Source organism: Scomber scombrus, chromosome 10, assembly GCF_963691925.1.
Source record: "Scomber scombrus chromosome 10, fScoSco1.1, whole genome shotgun sequence".
NCBI classification, from domain to species: Eukaryota; Metazoa; Chordata; class Actinopteri; order Scombriformes; family Scombridae; genus Scomber; species Scomber scombrus.
Genome location: NC_084979.1, coordinates 25,894,002 through 25,910,799, shown reverse-complemented (window position 1 = coordinate 25,910,799; position 16,798 = coordinate 25,894,002). Strand labels below are relative to the sequence as shown.

Genomic DNA, 16,798 nt, shown 5'->3' with positions numbered 1-16,798 from the left:
TTGGACACACCTTCCGATTAACTTGAATGGGAAGGTGTGTCCAAACTTTTGATTGGTACTGTACAAGCAAATAAACCTTCAAACACATCTGTTTGAGTTAGGAAATAGAGCAGATACAATACATGCATTTTAACCACCAACAACAGAAACTATATTTGTTTAGTAAATTTCCTTTGAACTAGTAGTTCAAACCTTACATCTTCCCATGCAATAGCTGCAATGTCATATATTACAAAACAACAAGACTGAAAAACAAACCACTAATTGGCAGACATTTAGATTATGTGATGGCAGATGGAGAACATGGCCCTTTAGTGGTTACAATTAAAATATAAAATGAAAATAAAACAGCAGGCAAACAGTGAAACCAGACTGACTCAAGACATGAGAAGCTGTGAACAAACATGCATATAAAAGGTTCAACTATCAAAATGCGAACAATAAATTAATATGCTTTAACAATTCAAAAGGAAAATTTAAGGGCAGCTACCACCAACCTATAGCAACGTGTAGTCAGACCAGTTTAATTACTTCAAAGTACTGACAGGACACACAAATATGCAATGAAAGTGGTTTCTTCAGAATGAAAAGCTAAATGGCATCATCAATAACATTGGATGCGAGTATTGACAGGAGAATTTATCCTAATTTGTCCAGGTGTCAATATCAAGTGAAGCTGTCAAGGAAGCAGCAGAGAGTCTAAGCCCAAGGTTCTAAGCTGTGGGCTCAATCCCCCCCCCCCTTGTTCTCTTTCTAATGATGAACACCTGGGTAAGGACGTGGCCATGCGATTGATTTGCTGGCCTTCACCCCTACGGCTGCCAAACTGACCCCGCTGTTTTCACTACATCCCAGATAAAACATGACGGCCAATCTATCAAGGCCAGTATCTGCTGTTGGACTGATAGAAGGCTGTCCCAGAGATGTTTGTCTGTTGTTGAGGTCTCTCAAAAAACCAGACAGAAGCTAGTAAGCTATGGGCAGAGAGTGGAATGGGATGCAGATGTGTGATCCATATGTTGGCACAAGGCACCATAATAGCTTTCTCATATATGACACAGAATCTTTTGTTCAGGTCAGTTCTCTTAAATAAGCACCGGCATAGACGTTATAGTTGCCTAACATATATGACATCTCCTGTGTTGTCAGATGGACCATATGGAACAAACCTCATTTGACCTCAGTTAAAAGGTTACCGGTACCCAAGTTAGGTACAATATCTATGACTTAACTCACATTCATGTGACTTAAAATCCAACCATGTATAAAAGAGGGGAATAAAGGAACATTCAGGAATGTGTGAGAGAAAGATATTTCTGACAGGAATGCAGAAAAGCATTTTGCAGTGAGAGGTAATACGGGGCATATTAAGCACTCTGGTTGAACCTCAGTTCAGTGGAAAAAATGTGACTGTGGGAAAAGACTTGAGAAAGAGTGAGAAGATTGTAGGACTTTTCAGAGTCTCTAACTGCATTCAGTGCATTCGGCTGATTGCTCTTTCATCTTGAAAGCAGCCTCTTGATTGTCCTCTGTGCTGTAATGGTGGGAAGTCAAGTTATTGGAACTCTTTGTCCACGTGGCATTGATGGACAGATTGGTGAGGAACACACAGACAAGGGTCAGCGGTCAAACCCCTGGACTTGTTCACTCTCTGGCAGCTGCAAGCTAACCAGACTGCCCCAGGGCCAGATCAGGGCCGAGGGGCGGTAAGGCAATGCTTGTTGAGGCAGTGGTAGTTGCTGGATAACGCCCGAGCTTCTCATCCCTGGAGAGGAAGGAGGGGTTCAGAGAAGAAATGGACACAAAGCAGTAATCTTTTGTCCCTGTGCCATTTTGTCTTTGTTGGTCAATTCTTTTGACCCTAACCTTTGTCAGACTTTTTCACTTCCCACCAGATTATTGTCCCTCTTCAATGCGATGAAGAAGTAAACATCTAAGCTCTGAAATAGATGGTTAAAATAAGAGTTGGGCTTTTAGGGGAAAAACAACAACATCAGGATAAACAGAACAGGCACACATACTTAAGTCTTTGAATGAGTGGCCTGGACATGAGCCAGTCCAATCTGCTTGTTGTGGAGAGTGTAAACACTAAACCCGGGAAACAAAAGCCTCTTCACCAACACTGCTTCTAGTCACATTTCATAGTCTGCACATGAGCTGCAACATCTACAGTGCACAGCGGAAGGCCTGGCTATAAGCCATCATGTGTTCCATGCCCATTAACACATGAAATCAGCGTGTCATACACACCAAAGTCCTGCATAATGATGAGCCAGTAGCATGTCAGCTAATCTAAGCCTGGTCGAGGTGTGAATGAATCCTATTTCCTCCTGTCTTGATAACCACTGAACCCATTTCCTCCCAATCTAACCACACCAGCCAAACAAAGGTTCTGGGGGATAAGGAGAGGGAGGGAAAACCAGAAAAACTCAGAGAGGAGGGGCGTGGGGGGTGCTCAGAGGGAGAACAGGTTGAGAAGAGACCCCAGACAAAAAAAAAATAGGTTCAAAAAAGAAGAAAGAATCCATGCATGGATTTCAAATTTCACAGCTGAGCACCTGGAAGAAATTGCCAGGCTTGAAAAAAAGAGGTCTTCTTTTCTTTTCTGATAATCTGTGAGCTGTAATGTTGCCGTTCCATACATGGGGCTGGGTAAGGTAGGAAGGATGCTGTTCGAGGATTGGAGGTTGAGGGGGTTTAATGTTTGCTAAAGAGCCAAGAGTGTACTGAAGAGTGACAGCAGCACATGGCTGAACGCCTCTATAGGGGGAGGACTGTGTGTCTGTCCATGAAAGACAAGTCTGTTTTACAAGCCAGCTCAGTATCCCTCAGTTGGTCATGCTAGCAAGAATTTCACACTTATCGTTATAAAGAGCTGGCAATTAGTGGGCTACTATTTCAGTGGGGATACTATTAAGTCTGTTAGGGTCTATTATGTACTCTTGTGTGCCACAGCCATAAGAGTTTTTTCCCTTTATTTCAGCGTTTTAAAAAATCCTTTTCAGGCAGAACTAAGGACACGCCACAGGTATCACTTCAAAACCCTTTCAAATGTTAAATCTTGATTGTTCCCATGAATAATACATTATAGCCTGGGCTTTGCATACTGGCCGCTGACCAAAGCAACCGACATAATGCAGTCACTGATTCTCAACCGTGTGTGATGAGTGCTCACCCTACTGCTGGGTGCCAGCAGCCATAACAGCACAATACACCACAAAGGGAATGAAAAGGCCTCATAAAAATGTTGATAATCCAGGCCCCAAAAGACCCAATTCGATACTGGAGTAGTTGTTGCCATTTATCCCAGTGTGCTGCATTGTGTTGATAAACCAACAACAAAGAGAACCAATGCCGCTTAAGGCCTTGTGTGGGCCACAGTGTCAGGAATGCTTCTATGTTGCTCTATTGGCCTGAACTTCCCAAATGCAGTACAGAACACATAAACGTACAAAGGACTTGTCACTATGTTAGAAGTACCAGGTTGGGTTCTTTTGCATGCTCAGGCACACACATCTAGAAAACAAGCATGAGAAAGGGCAAAAAAAGAAGGGTTGGGTAATGAATGAGAGACAGAGAGAGAGAGAGAGAGAGAGAGAGAGAGAGAGAGAGAGAGAGAGAGAGAGAGAGAGAGAGAGAGAGAGAGACAGGCTCCAGTCGGTGGGGACGAAGCCAGGCCAAACACTCATGCAGATCCAACGCACTAAATTTGCATGAGCTGGCAAGAGCACCAGTGGGTTAGCTTTGCTCCAGCTGCCATTCACACATGAATACTCTCTCTACCTGTTTGATTAGAGCCTGTGCTCTGGAATTGTTATGGCACTGGGGCATTACTGTATCAGCCTGTATGCAAAGTATAGCTTATAGATAAAGGTTAAAGCCTCCTGTGCTTTACGGCTTGAAAACTAAGCAGATGTTCTGTAGTGCGTGCTTTGTTAAAGCAGTCGAAGATGCGGTATTCAGTTTGAAATCTACATCTTTTTATGCAATATTAAACGCAGTGAGGTGTTTCCGGAATGTAAGACATTTCAGGGGGCATTTCATATGACGCAGACGGAAGAAAAGACAGAAAAAGAGGAGAGGAAAAAAAAAGTCGAGGACATGTCTAGAAGGCAGCTCAGCTGAATCTTCCGAAACAGCTATGACCTTTTTCTCTCCATCACTGCGCTTGCCTCCAGCATTTCTACCCAGCCAAATACCAAAATCGCTGGATTATTGGTCTAAATATAGAAGCAGTCACACACACATACTCACACAGTATGACTCAAACATGTGATCTGGCAAAAATCCATACAATAGAAGTGTGTAATCACATGATGCATGAGGACAGTTTGTGGACACAAAGCTCAAAGTGCGAGTCCTGAAAAAAGAAATCCACAGATGATGCAACAAGCATATTTTTGAGTTTTTTTTTTCAAAAGAAGCACCAGAGTGGATATACACAGATGTCTGAAGATAAATCTTGAGATGAAAACCTGCTGTTATGTATTTCAGGACTGTCAGTAATGATACAACATCCTACAGGAAGGGGAAGGCACACAGACACACACATACACACACACACACATACTGCTCGTGGAGAAGAGAAAGTCAGTGAGCCAGGTCTTTTCATCAGTTCCAGTGCGCTGCCTCGTATTGGGCCAATCTCAACACATCATTAATATGGTGGATGCTATTGTCATTACATCTACAAAACAAAACACAGTTTAATACGGCAGCACCATGGATCAAATATGAAACAGGGAACTATTAAATATGTTTTGGGGGGTGAGTGAATGATGGGGTCTAGTGTGGGTATGTGAGAAAGAAATGGATGAGAATGAGAGAGAGCAAGTTCTTTCACACGCTAAAAGATAACTGAGGGAAGGCAACAAATGTGAAAAAGACAGACTTGAGAAGATATATACATATGCAGTAGCTGTAATCTATATACAGGCGGGTGAGAGAAAAAGGCTAGATGAAAAGCCTCCGAAAGCCTTATGGAGATTCCATTTGAATACTGAATGGGAGACTGGTGCTTGCACGTGTCTGTAATTATAGTTTTTTTTGTGCGAGTTTACATGTGATTGCGAGAGCCAGTGCATTTCGTCGCCACCTATGCAAATGGAAAACTGAAGGAACATGTGCTTTGTGTATGTGTGCGTCCCTATGTTTGTGTTTACGAGGTCCTCGCACATCCCACGATTCTCAGCCTCGCCACAACACACACAGACAGGTGTGAGAACTGGGGGGAGAGTGGGAGCCTAGATTCTGGAGCATGGCCTCGCAGAGCAAATATTTCTCTCTTTCCCAATTTCTGTCTCCCTCTCGCTCTCTCTGTATTCTCCATTTCCCACTGTGCCAAGCACAGAGGGCTTCTTTGTTATTTAGAGTAGGAAATGCAACTGGAGCCAAATCTGCCCTGCTTTCTGTTTGATATCATCCCTCCTTTGTTCTTGCCGTCTCCCATCACCATGCACTTGGCTTCACTGAGCGAGACACATGGGAACAAGTGGAGCTCAGACAAGACAGATCTTGTGATGTCCTGTGTGTCTGACTTCAAGTGTAGCTCTAGGTGACATTTAGGCTAACGATGAGATAAAGGTCAAATTGATGTTTTCTGCTGAATGTTAGTGCCGAAGGGCTGTTTTGAAGGTGGCTGCTTGTATTTCACGGTGGAAAATCCTCGTGCTGGTACACAACAAAATTATTACCATCCTAAATTCATCTTTCTGAGTACAAACAGGTTACGTCAGAAATGATATATGATATGGGTCACGGTGTGCGGTTCCATCTAGATTTGAATGGTTAACTCCAAAAGTTGCTTAACATTATATCCTGGAGCTCTGTGTTTATTTATAGCTGGTAAGAAACAATCAAATTTTGTCAAACTATCCAAAAGCAGATATCAAAACCATAGTGTTCAGTTGAATTTGACAAATGTATGAAAAAAAGGCTGAATGAGTGTGTGGCTACGCTGAATCCCAATTCAGATCCTCTGTCAGGTGCGACTATTGAGTGGTATCCTTGAACATGCAGGGCAACATCCCTAAAGTAGTCGAGAGCGTTTCAGTATGTGCACGCGTGTCTGCTTCAATCCTCCCAGACCCCTGGAGAGCAAGACAGAAGAGACTACACGCTGAATGCTAATAATATTCGCCAACTTCACTTCTTATTCAGATGACTAGCAGTTATGAGCTCAAGATCAAAAGCGTGTTTCATCTGCGCAATAAGTGGGAATAAAGGATTTAGTAAATATGGGAAACAGACTTTAGACTCAGTATAAACTCTTCTTAACTCGTAGAATTTATGTCATGCCCTTATAGAGACTCGTCACCTCACTGTCAGGTACATGTACACATATTGTTTGTGTATGAATTTAGCTGGTTTAAACTCTTATCTATCCATAAAAGCAAAATGAAATACTAGACGTCCAATAACATTATTTTGGTGTTTATACTTTATAAATGTGAATTAAAAAGAGATCTGAAAAAATGTGTTCAACTATAATTTCTGTTATATGCCTTACTGTGTTAAACTCTTCCTGGTGATGTGACTGCAATTGGCACTGTTATATTTTGACTCTCCCAGCAGGCAAACGTCTGACTAAAATGGAACTACTTTTCATCATGTATTTTAAAACTTTTCAGTCTTTGCTCTTTCTTTGGTGTAAAATCAAATCATACGCAGCATAATTACACGTGTCATCTCCTCTCCTCTCTCAGCAATGGAACCTATTGTCTGAATAACTCCTTCACACCACGTCCGCCCACCGCGCTTCCTAACCTGTAAGCTCTGGCCAGCCAGTTGTTGAGTGTGCTAAAAGCAGAGATAAGGAGAGAGGACGGCAATCTATCACCTCACACTGACAGCCTCGCGCCTCGTGCGTCGCCTGTCTCAAGGGTTTCCGCACTGCCACGCTCTCCTGCAGCTGCTCCTCTTCTCCTTTCCTCCTCCTCCTCCTGTTCTACCATGTTTTCCTCTCCTCTCATCTCCTCACCCTTATCCTGTCCTTGTGTCCCCTTCCACCTTTGTCTGCCCTCGTCTCTTCTGCCTACTTAGTATGTCAGTTGCATTGATGGCTATCGGCTGCTTTCCACCCGCCCTGCGATTGCTGTGTCACTTCATTAGAAGTGTGAAAGGATGACCTTGCACTATGTGTTTCTCAATGTTTCTCTTTACTCTGTCTAAGTCATACACTCCTCCAGCTGTCCCTCTTTCCCTCATCACTCTTCCTCTCATCCTCTGCCTCAGCCAGCCAGCCGGCAAGTGCCCTTCATCTTTTTTCTCTCTCATTCGTGCCTTGTCTTTTCCTTGTCTCTCTATTTCTTTCTTTCTCCCTGCCCTCATTGTTCTCCTTCATTATCAAACACTGTCATAACGTCCCCTGCTGTGCCACCCAGGTTATTTATAGCTATAACAGAGGGTGGCGGTGCTGGTGATGTTGAGAGGTGGGCCATCTCGGGCCCTGCCGGAGCACACACACTTTCCAACACTTTTCGTGCTATTAAGACATATGTACACACCCACACACACACACACATACACTCTCAAGCCAGCCACTCTTCCGCATGAGTGCATGATTGTATAATTAGCGACCACAGTTTTGAACACCCGCGTCTTTTCCAACACTTACCTGTCTTTCAGACATGACATAGAGGTAGTTGCGGTCAAGGGAGAAGGCCATATCTCTGAGAATAGGGCTGCCGTCCTTGTTGACCGATATTGTCTCATACTGGACACCACCATGAGGAGGCCCATCAACACGTATCTGAAAAAAACAGGAACACAGACAGGTCATTGATTGCTATTTATATCAGTATGACAGCAGGGAATGGGAAAACAGACTGAGAAATGATTGACGGGGTGACAGACGCGGGTCAAACAATTTTTGAAACACTCCATCATTAGCATTTACTACTTGGAGATTCAGGTAAGTTCTCCATGGGGGCTGAATTGCAGAGATACAAAATTGAACATGACAAAAAGGTGACAAACTGACCTCAAATATTTTATTGCATTTGTTTAAAAAAAAGTGTAGCACTCACTGTTTTATTTTATGAAATGAGTTAAACGCCCCCCCTCTTTGATGCAAGATAGGGTTACAACAACTGTTAAGAATTATTTGCTGATATAATTAGACCTTTGTGAAACCTTAGCTGTGTTTTTCTTCCCTCTTTCTCCTGATGAATGATGTATTCCCACAGTAAAGCTTTGAACTTGAGGCCAAGACCACCTAACTGCAAAAACAGTGGAAAAGTATTCTAATGACTTATACGAGGTACGTGACCCTCCGTGACCCACATGGCCTCATGCCAGTGACGTTTCCTCTTTATTCATCCCATGCTGTTAGCCAAATATATATTATCCAAGACAGTAAATCTTGAGGGGCATCATGGGTTTTCTGATGCTGGGCGTGAGAGATGTCTGGTGATGTCACACATGTCACTAGGCCCTCCTCCACCCATGAAAGCTGATGGCTCTATCATCTGTCTATCCCCGCCTGTCTCCCTCCACCCAAACATTCATCTATCTATTCAGATGGTGACAGCACCAAAGAGCAGCCAGACTCTCTATAAAACATCACAGAGGGGAAAGTCAAGGTCATATGTCTATCAAAAGAAGATCTGCTGGGAGGGGTGGGAGGATATGTGAGCAAATGTTCGTACACACACACACACATACAGGCACACAGGCCTTTGTGTATGTGTGTGTATGTGTGTGTGTGTGTGTGTATGAATGTGCGTCAAACTGCTGCATGGTCAAGTCAGAGAAACGTGATGTAAGTTCACACAAAGCCCCTTGAGCTTCGCCTTCAAAGCTTGAGGGTCAGTGAAGTGCACGACAGCAGGCGGCACAGTTAAGGAGCAGAGCTCAAAGTGGTCGAGCTTTCCGCGGCTGACCTACGTCTGACCTTGGCAGGCTAATCCAAACATCGAAAAAGAGGACATATGTGAAAACCATATGTAGGAGGAGAAAGGCAGGATGTGGGGGCCGTGCCAGTCTTCATCTGGTTACTGACATTGCAGTGTGGAGGGAGACCTCAGCAAATATGCTCATCCATAAAGCATGTCGCCGCATGGCCAGGCCAGCGCTGTTCTTTTCACTACTGTGTCAGCGTGGACGTTGCATGTGTGTGTGTGTGCGTTTATGTGTGTGCTGTGCACCCATAGGAGCAGTCTGTCATGCAGTGATATGTGTCCTAGCAGGCTGCCACTAGGGATCACCAGATAACCCGACATTCCCCCTTTCGCGCCTGCAGTTCATCTGAATCAGATCGCTATCACAAAGTCTCTCACCGCAGTCTAGGGGCCTCTGAATTTACATTAGGCCCGAAACACACACACACACACACACACACACACACACACACACACACACACACACACACACCACTGTCTTAGATCGTCTGCAGAACAAAACCTCTACTCTCCAGGCAGGGTTGTACGAAAAGATAATGTAACATACACACCAGGCCTAGAAATTACTGTCCTGTAAAGCAAACACATTAAATAAGAAGCATAGTGATGTATACAAAGATATAAATATTGAATGGCCTTCCCTTTTCCCAGCCACCAATACCATCTCCGCTTCTTCTATCCTTTGTATATACATTTTCTTTTCAACAGCTCGGGCTTATGGGTCACACAGAAGAAAATGGAATCAACATTACTGACACTCCAGACGCACTCACACCATCCCTCAGTGTACACACAAACACCCCCACATCCAGTTGCTTTTCACATTAAGAAGCTGCTTCTCTATAGTAGCTGTAAATCTCGCAAAGTGCCGATGCGTTCACACACACAGTGACACAAACACGCAACCGCAACATTGTAAGGAAGTGCCTAAGTGTGTGTGTGTGTGTGTGTGTGTGTGCGTGTGTGTGTGTGTGTGTGTGTGTGTGTGTGTGTGTGTGTGTGAGAAAGATGGGTTAGTTGAATGTGAAGTCCTTTTCAGTCTCACCTCTCTGGGTGGGCGAATGAGACCAAACAAAAAAAGAGGGAGGAAAATGAAAACTCTGAACAAGTAAATGGAGAAACCAATGCTTACCAGACCAAAAATAATTCTGTCACAAACTCCATCTCTATACCAAACTCTCTCACTCACTCCCACGCTATAAAATTCCACTAGCCTACACTATGTACCACCTGAGTAAGCGTCTCTCATGACCAAAACATCCATTTCCTCAGCGTCTCTTTACTTCAACCTTTAGCCTGCTCTCTCAGGTACTTAAACCTATCCCCTCTCTGCACCATTTGACCCTGCATTATTTATCAGGCTGGGTGAGAAGGCTGCTAACAGGTTGGATTCATACCCTACAGCCCCTCTGACAACACCACAGCGCCTCTATTTTAGATGGACCCAATCACTGGTGCCCCAGAGACCCAGAGAGCTGCCCTTCCTTTGGCCTGGTCTAACATGGTCCTGCATTTCAACACCACAGCCATTAGCTTGCCTCTCTCTCTATCACCAGCTTGAGGGAGCTGCAAGTGAGTAAAGTAAAGGGGAGGGGAAAGGTGACAATGGATGTGAGTGTTGAAAAATATTCTACAGGAGCACTGTGGCCTGTGTAGTTCATATTTGTGAGAAAAACAAAGCAGCGTTGCCTCGAAAAGACTGAAAAAAATGACAATAAGCAACTGAGGTTTCGTTTCACACTTCTCATAATATTCACATGAATCATACAACATTCTCCACGTACAAGCACAAACCCAAAGAGACACACGCTGAGACATTGTGAGAGATGCCCGGAGAACTAGATCAGAAATAGCTGTCCCCAGGCGTCACTGAGTAGGAAGACTTCTTAATCAGCTAGCCATAAATCCTGGAACACATGCAGGGTTGCTATATTTAGTTTTTGAAATCAAAAATCACTTTTACATAACTTTGTACTGCAGTCCTCTAGTGTAACGTATAAATCAACGTTTTAAATACTGCTACGTAAACAGCTCATTTGTTTTACTGTGGACTATGTGGACAGAAATTAATCTGCCTTTATAGAATAACTAAAAATCCAACATGACCACGAGTGCTGTTTTTAGTTGTTGCCAAAAATACTCCTTCTACTACTGCTGCTTCTGAGTTCAGTGGGCAGCTAGCGACCCAACACTGAATCTTTTGACATAACACATGACTGTTAAAAGCAGTGAAAGTGGAGTCCTACGGCATTCAAGGAGGCTGGCCAGATGCATTAACAAGAGATCAGAACATCATTTTGACATGCCATCCATGCCATTACAAACAAGAGAGGGCAAAGTTCCAAAGCCAAATCCTGCAAGAACAAATTGATCTAAAAAGGAACTTTTGTTTGTGTGTACAAACTTTATGTCACAGCACCTAGTCAGGCGTAAGCGGGTGGGAGGTGGGGGGTTGGCCAGCAGGGAAGCCATGGCAGCAGCATCAGAGGCCTCCCCTTGAGGCTACAAGAGCCAGCGCCAGTGGGGTGCTTTTGATCAGACCATGTAAGCACCCTGGAAAAAACGTTTGAAGATTGACCAAACTCCAATTCAAATTGCCCTTCTCCCGCTTTCTCTCTCTCTCCCTTGGTCTCACTGGTTTGAACACTGTGCCAGACACTGAATCCCCAACCGTGTGAGTCTTTGTGAAGCAATTTGCTGAGTGAAAAGTGCTTAATAAATCCAGGGTAAAAGTGCATCAAATGTGTGTTCGCAGTGCATTGTGGATGCTGCCACTCAGAGATAGACCGTTTCTGCAGTTCTCTGTATAAACGCCATTATGCAACATATGCAAAATATCAAAACCACTGATATCTAAATTGTATAATCCTGCACAGTGTGAGAAACTGCTGAAAGATAATGTGTTTAAAGTTAGTTTTAAATGAAAAACGTTCTAATATCAACAATGTCTTACATGCAAAACACCATGAGGGATCATATGCTGATTTACCGATGTAGTCTCTATTGTACAGCTCGTCTCTGAATGTTTGTTCAACATTAGCCACTCTATTTTTAAAGAATGTTTCTCCTTTAATGGCCGCAGCTGTTAACTATTACCTGAGAGCTGCTTTCTTTTCAGATTTGGAAAAAAATAAGCTATTTTCGAACCTTAGCCTTGAGGGAGGTTAGTTTATTCTGAAACGGGACACACATGTGTACAGGTGGCTGCCAACACCAATACGACGCGCCATCTGAGGGCGTACATTATTTTACCGCCATATTTCAGCTGGCAGAGCAGACTGTCTCCCACGCATGGAAACCTTAACCAAACCACAATGTATGGCACCATCCACACTAACACCTCACACCAGGATGGGATTAAGTCAAATTGTATGTTTTACACCTACACCTTGTACCAGAATAGTATGATGAGGAGTTGATTTTAAGGGGATGGTGGTTTTATGGCTGAGACTCAGAAAACAGACACACTGTAGTCAAAGAGACAGAGAGAGCGAGACATTGGAGAGTGAGAGTTGAACTCCCTAAGTAACCCATCTGGCAGCTATCTCCTATATCTGCGCTAATCCAGTTCAGCAGTCTTGGGTGCTGAAGTGATAGGCATTGCCTTTATCTGCCTGATCCCATGCACTGGATTAGATTCTGCAAAAGCACACCACCACCACACACTGTCTCGCTCGATCTCAATGTGCTGACCTCTCGCAGATTTACCACAAACCAGTGCGGAAAGGGGGAAGGGGGAAGCTTTGTAGGGCAATGCCACTTAAATCATATATCTATAAGCTCTCTCTCTCACACACACACACACATTAACATAGATTAAAATTAACTAGCTATATCCAACAGTTGGCAGAACACTGTGTACCAACCAAGATCAATATCTCTATCTATTCACATGTCTGTCCTGGATACCCGGCTTGAAATGTAGCAGACCATTATTGTATTTCTTTACTTCAGGTGGAATAGGTATAGGCCATTCAGCTGCCTATGTGTGTGTGTGTGTGTGTGTGTCTCGCTCTCTCATTCGCTCACTTTTTTTTCCCCTCCGCGCACAGGGAGAAAACATGGAGCCTCTCTCCGCCTCGATAACGCATCTAATCCATCACCAGTGTCAGGCTGAAGAATTCTGGTGTCAGTAGAGAACGGCATGTAGAAATGTGCTGGGTATATGTGTGTGTGATGGCTCCCACCAGCCAGGCACGCCGCCTCTTTTGTTCCTGTGCCTGTTGTACAATATAGGCTCCCATAAGGCATATGTTAGCCCGCCTTCCTATACGCGCTGTGTGTCACTTCCCATTGGACAGACAGGGGCCAGAGAGGGTGATGGAGGAGAGGAATCCAGAGGGACAGCAGGGATCGAGTGAAGGGAAATGGACAGATGTAGAGATTGGAAGAAAAGTAAGAGAGAAAAAAGAAAAAAGAAATAGGCTATAGAAACAGGTATAGAGGAGCAGAAGAGGGGCAAATGACAGAAACAGACACAGGATCTGTCTGTAAGTGTAGTTCTCTCCCTAACCTGCTCATATGGTGGCACTATGTCCGCTAAAATTACCCAAGCCTTTAGTCAATACAAGGGGCAATTACTTCATATTTTTGGCCAGGCACCATAAAGCGTATTGATTTGCCTTTCTGGACCACGCTCAAAGCATTTAACCCTCTCCTCTACAACATCTTTCCTCATCTGTTTGCTTGACAGAGACAGAATAGCAAGATAGTGTACCCAAGAAATCACACATGATAACCATTGAAATTACCTTTTTTTTGTAGTGTAATTGATAGTCAGTGTATATCCAAAGCAAACATCCTATTAAATTGATTCCCAGCAAGGCTTAACAACCAATCTTACAACAGCCTTCAATATAATAGCTCTATCCAAGACTCATTCAATTCCATTTTAGCTCTGTAATATTGCCATCTTTCTCAGTCACATAACTCACAACCTTAAGCATGATTATATCAGCACTTTCCCCTGTTTGTCCCTGAGTCCAAATAGAAACCAGAGAACGTGGCATACATCAGGGGTCTGTGGTGGGATGAGATCAGGCCTCAACTCTAATCACCCCAAACACACATATTAAAGCGCAGCAGCACAATGCAAACCTATATTTAGCTCCACATTAAAACACTGAACAGAGGCCAGCGTGCCGGTGATGGACGCAGGCCAAGAAGGTTCAGAGAGAGCAAAAGCGGAGGGATGTGGCGAGAAGGATTTTCAGCTCAGCCCTCAAAAATGGGGTTCACCAGCACACCCACCAATGTTTTTACTCAACTGGCACCATGGCATTGAGGAAAAGATGGTTTGTATGCACAAACTAAATAACTGACACCACAATAAGTTTTCCTTTGTTAACTGATCTGAACAGTCCAGAGGAGCCAACAGAGAGCCAAAGATGATGTTTTAAAGAGAAGGAATTACAACTGGAAAATTGTAGTGTGAGAAAAAAGACTGTGCCAAGCTGTGGCTACTCCCAACAGACACATAGCAGAATTCACACTTTAACCCTGGAGATGACAACTGCTTAACCCGACGGTATCTTCAGAAGATGTGACACCAAGACACAATTACCCAACAATTATGAACAAGCCTACACACTTATGAACATGCTCTCACAGTTATATTTAACAACGCCACGTTCTAAGAACACAATATAACAACAAATATCTCTTCACAGCCTGACATCTAATAACAGAGCATTCTCTCCAGGGAAACTGATGTTTCAAAGGTGGAGCTCTCACTGCTCTGATGTACATGTTGAAAAAGCAATACTTATTTTATGTGAGTAAATAAGCGTGGGACAAAGCAGTCACACAACTGTTACATGCAGTATACACAGCCAATGCACCGATGGTTAGACAAAAGTTATTACAGGAATGTCTAACAGTCTGAACCAGAAGAAAATATCACACCTCCTGTTTTCTCCCTAGGCATACTTCAAAGTAGATCACAAAGATATGTGAATCAAAAAGTAGCTCAGTGAAGGTTCAGGTGAGGGGGAAATTAACTGAAATTGTTTCAATTTCTCCCACCGGATTTGTGAGATTTAAATGTGGGACAAGATTGGCAGGTAGGAGTGAGATACTAGGAAATTATAGCCAGCGGGATCCGCACTGCAAATGAGAATAAAAGCACTTCAATCAAGCCTACCTTTTACACTTGTAATATGTGTGAGCTCGAATAACCTCTCTATATGTTTCATGCTGTGGTTAATATTACCAAGATGTATTTGCCAGTGGTGAGCGGGCATGCAATTGATGAATGTATTATATCGCTATAAGGTTCTGACACTCAGTGAAGTCTTCATCAAGGCCACATTAATGTGGGCCCTCGTTGACACGTAATGAGACACGAGTGAGAAGGGGCCTGGGGAGAAGCAGAGGACATGAAGAAAGGAGAAAAATGTTGAAGTAGAATAAGAGGACAGGCTCAGGAAGTATGTATGAAGTAGAAAGATGGATACAAAGAGAGAAAGAGAAAGATTATACCTTGGCGCAGGATAATGTTGAAGTGGTTATCTGTTGGATCCATATTTTTGTTTATTTTTGGAGTCATCCTTGATCAGTCAATAAGTCATTCCTGTGGTATTTTTGTACTGAGCTTGTCTGCATTCAGGTACTGTGAGATATTTCTCTTTGTATTTCCTGTTACATTGTTGTGTTCTGAAATTCAGCTACCATAAAAGCTTGTATTTCTATACGTTAATGATTCAATATAATCCGAACATCATAAACATACAACATGTGTACCACATACTTTACAAAAACCTGATGAAAATATCACATTATTTTAGAGGAGTGAAGTAAGAAGCCAAAGTAGAGAGGCAGCAAGGTGAGGACGCCTAGCTCTCTTTTTCATGACATTACATAGATACCATAAAACCAACCAATACCACATATAGCTCCATAGAGACGGATGTCACAACCTTTCACCTCTTGCCTACCATGTTCCCAGCAACCCTTGGATAATTAGAGCTCCTCCTGTAGGTTTCCACAGTAAGACAAGGATAAGATGGACACCACACTGTGAACCTTTAACCCTTGTTGCCCAGCAGAAACAAAGTAAGAGGGGGAAGGGATAAGAAAGTGGGATGAACCATAAGAGGGACAGGGGGTTATCCAATCAGTCCTTTGTAGGGAGACAGTGATGCTACAGATGAGTTGGGGGTGTGAGGGAGGGGGTGTTGGATTGTCTGACCCCATTCAACATGCTCACAAGAAAAGCAGGCCAAAACCCCTGTGCTGGACAAGGGTTGCCATGGTAACCTCTCTCCCCTTGGGCACGAGATCAGCGGGGAATCAACTGAAAGTGTGCGTTGGTGTGAATGCGCCTGTGTCTGTGTATGTGTGAGTATGTGCATAGATATGCCTGGAGTAATTAAAAACTGTTATGTCATCGCCATTGTTCAAGCCATCCTTGGCTCTGGATTAGGAGAATGGGCAGATCATTTTTAGTCACTGTCCTTCAAGGGACTTTTGGTTGTTTCAGTGTTGGTTTTCCCCGGTGGGAACATGCAGTAACATTAACTTGCCAGGAAACAACGGCATTCCAGCACAAACACTCTCTCAGACTGAAAACAGGATATGTCGGGTCAGGACTCTAGTTAAATGTGATTTATCTCCATAGGTTAATAGCTTTTTGGTATGGTTACAACACCAACATTGTGACTTTGGTATCAGCTCACACATTTATTTTATTTTCTACACTGAAATAAAGGCTTTTCTTCATATTTTCCATTACGGAACTGCATAATTATTCTACATGATATAGGCTATATTTGACATTTTTCAATTTATGTGCTTAATGTTATTAATAGCGGGGGTTACTGTCAACTATGGATCATAGAGAAATACAAATATGTATAAATAAAATGTATAATATTTAAAGCATGATTTAAAAGAAATAC

General features: G+C 43.2%; 1 protein-coding gene across 1 annotated transcript in view; it reads right to left on the bottom strand.

Moving 5' to 3' along the window:
* The window catches only part of plxna2 (plexin A2), a 140,632-nt gene that overhangs the window by 90,305 nt on the left and 33,529 nt on the right, over positions 1-16,798 (bottom strand). Inside the window, exon 3 of the mRNA XM_062426570.1 lies at positions 7,616-7,750. Within this exon, the coding sequence (XP_062282554.1) occupies positions 7,616-7,750 (135 nt within the window). The remainder of the gene's footprint in view (positions 1-7,615; positions 7,751-16,798) is intronic.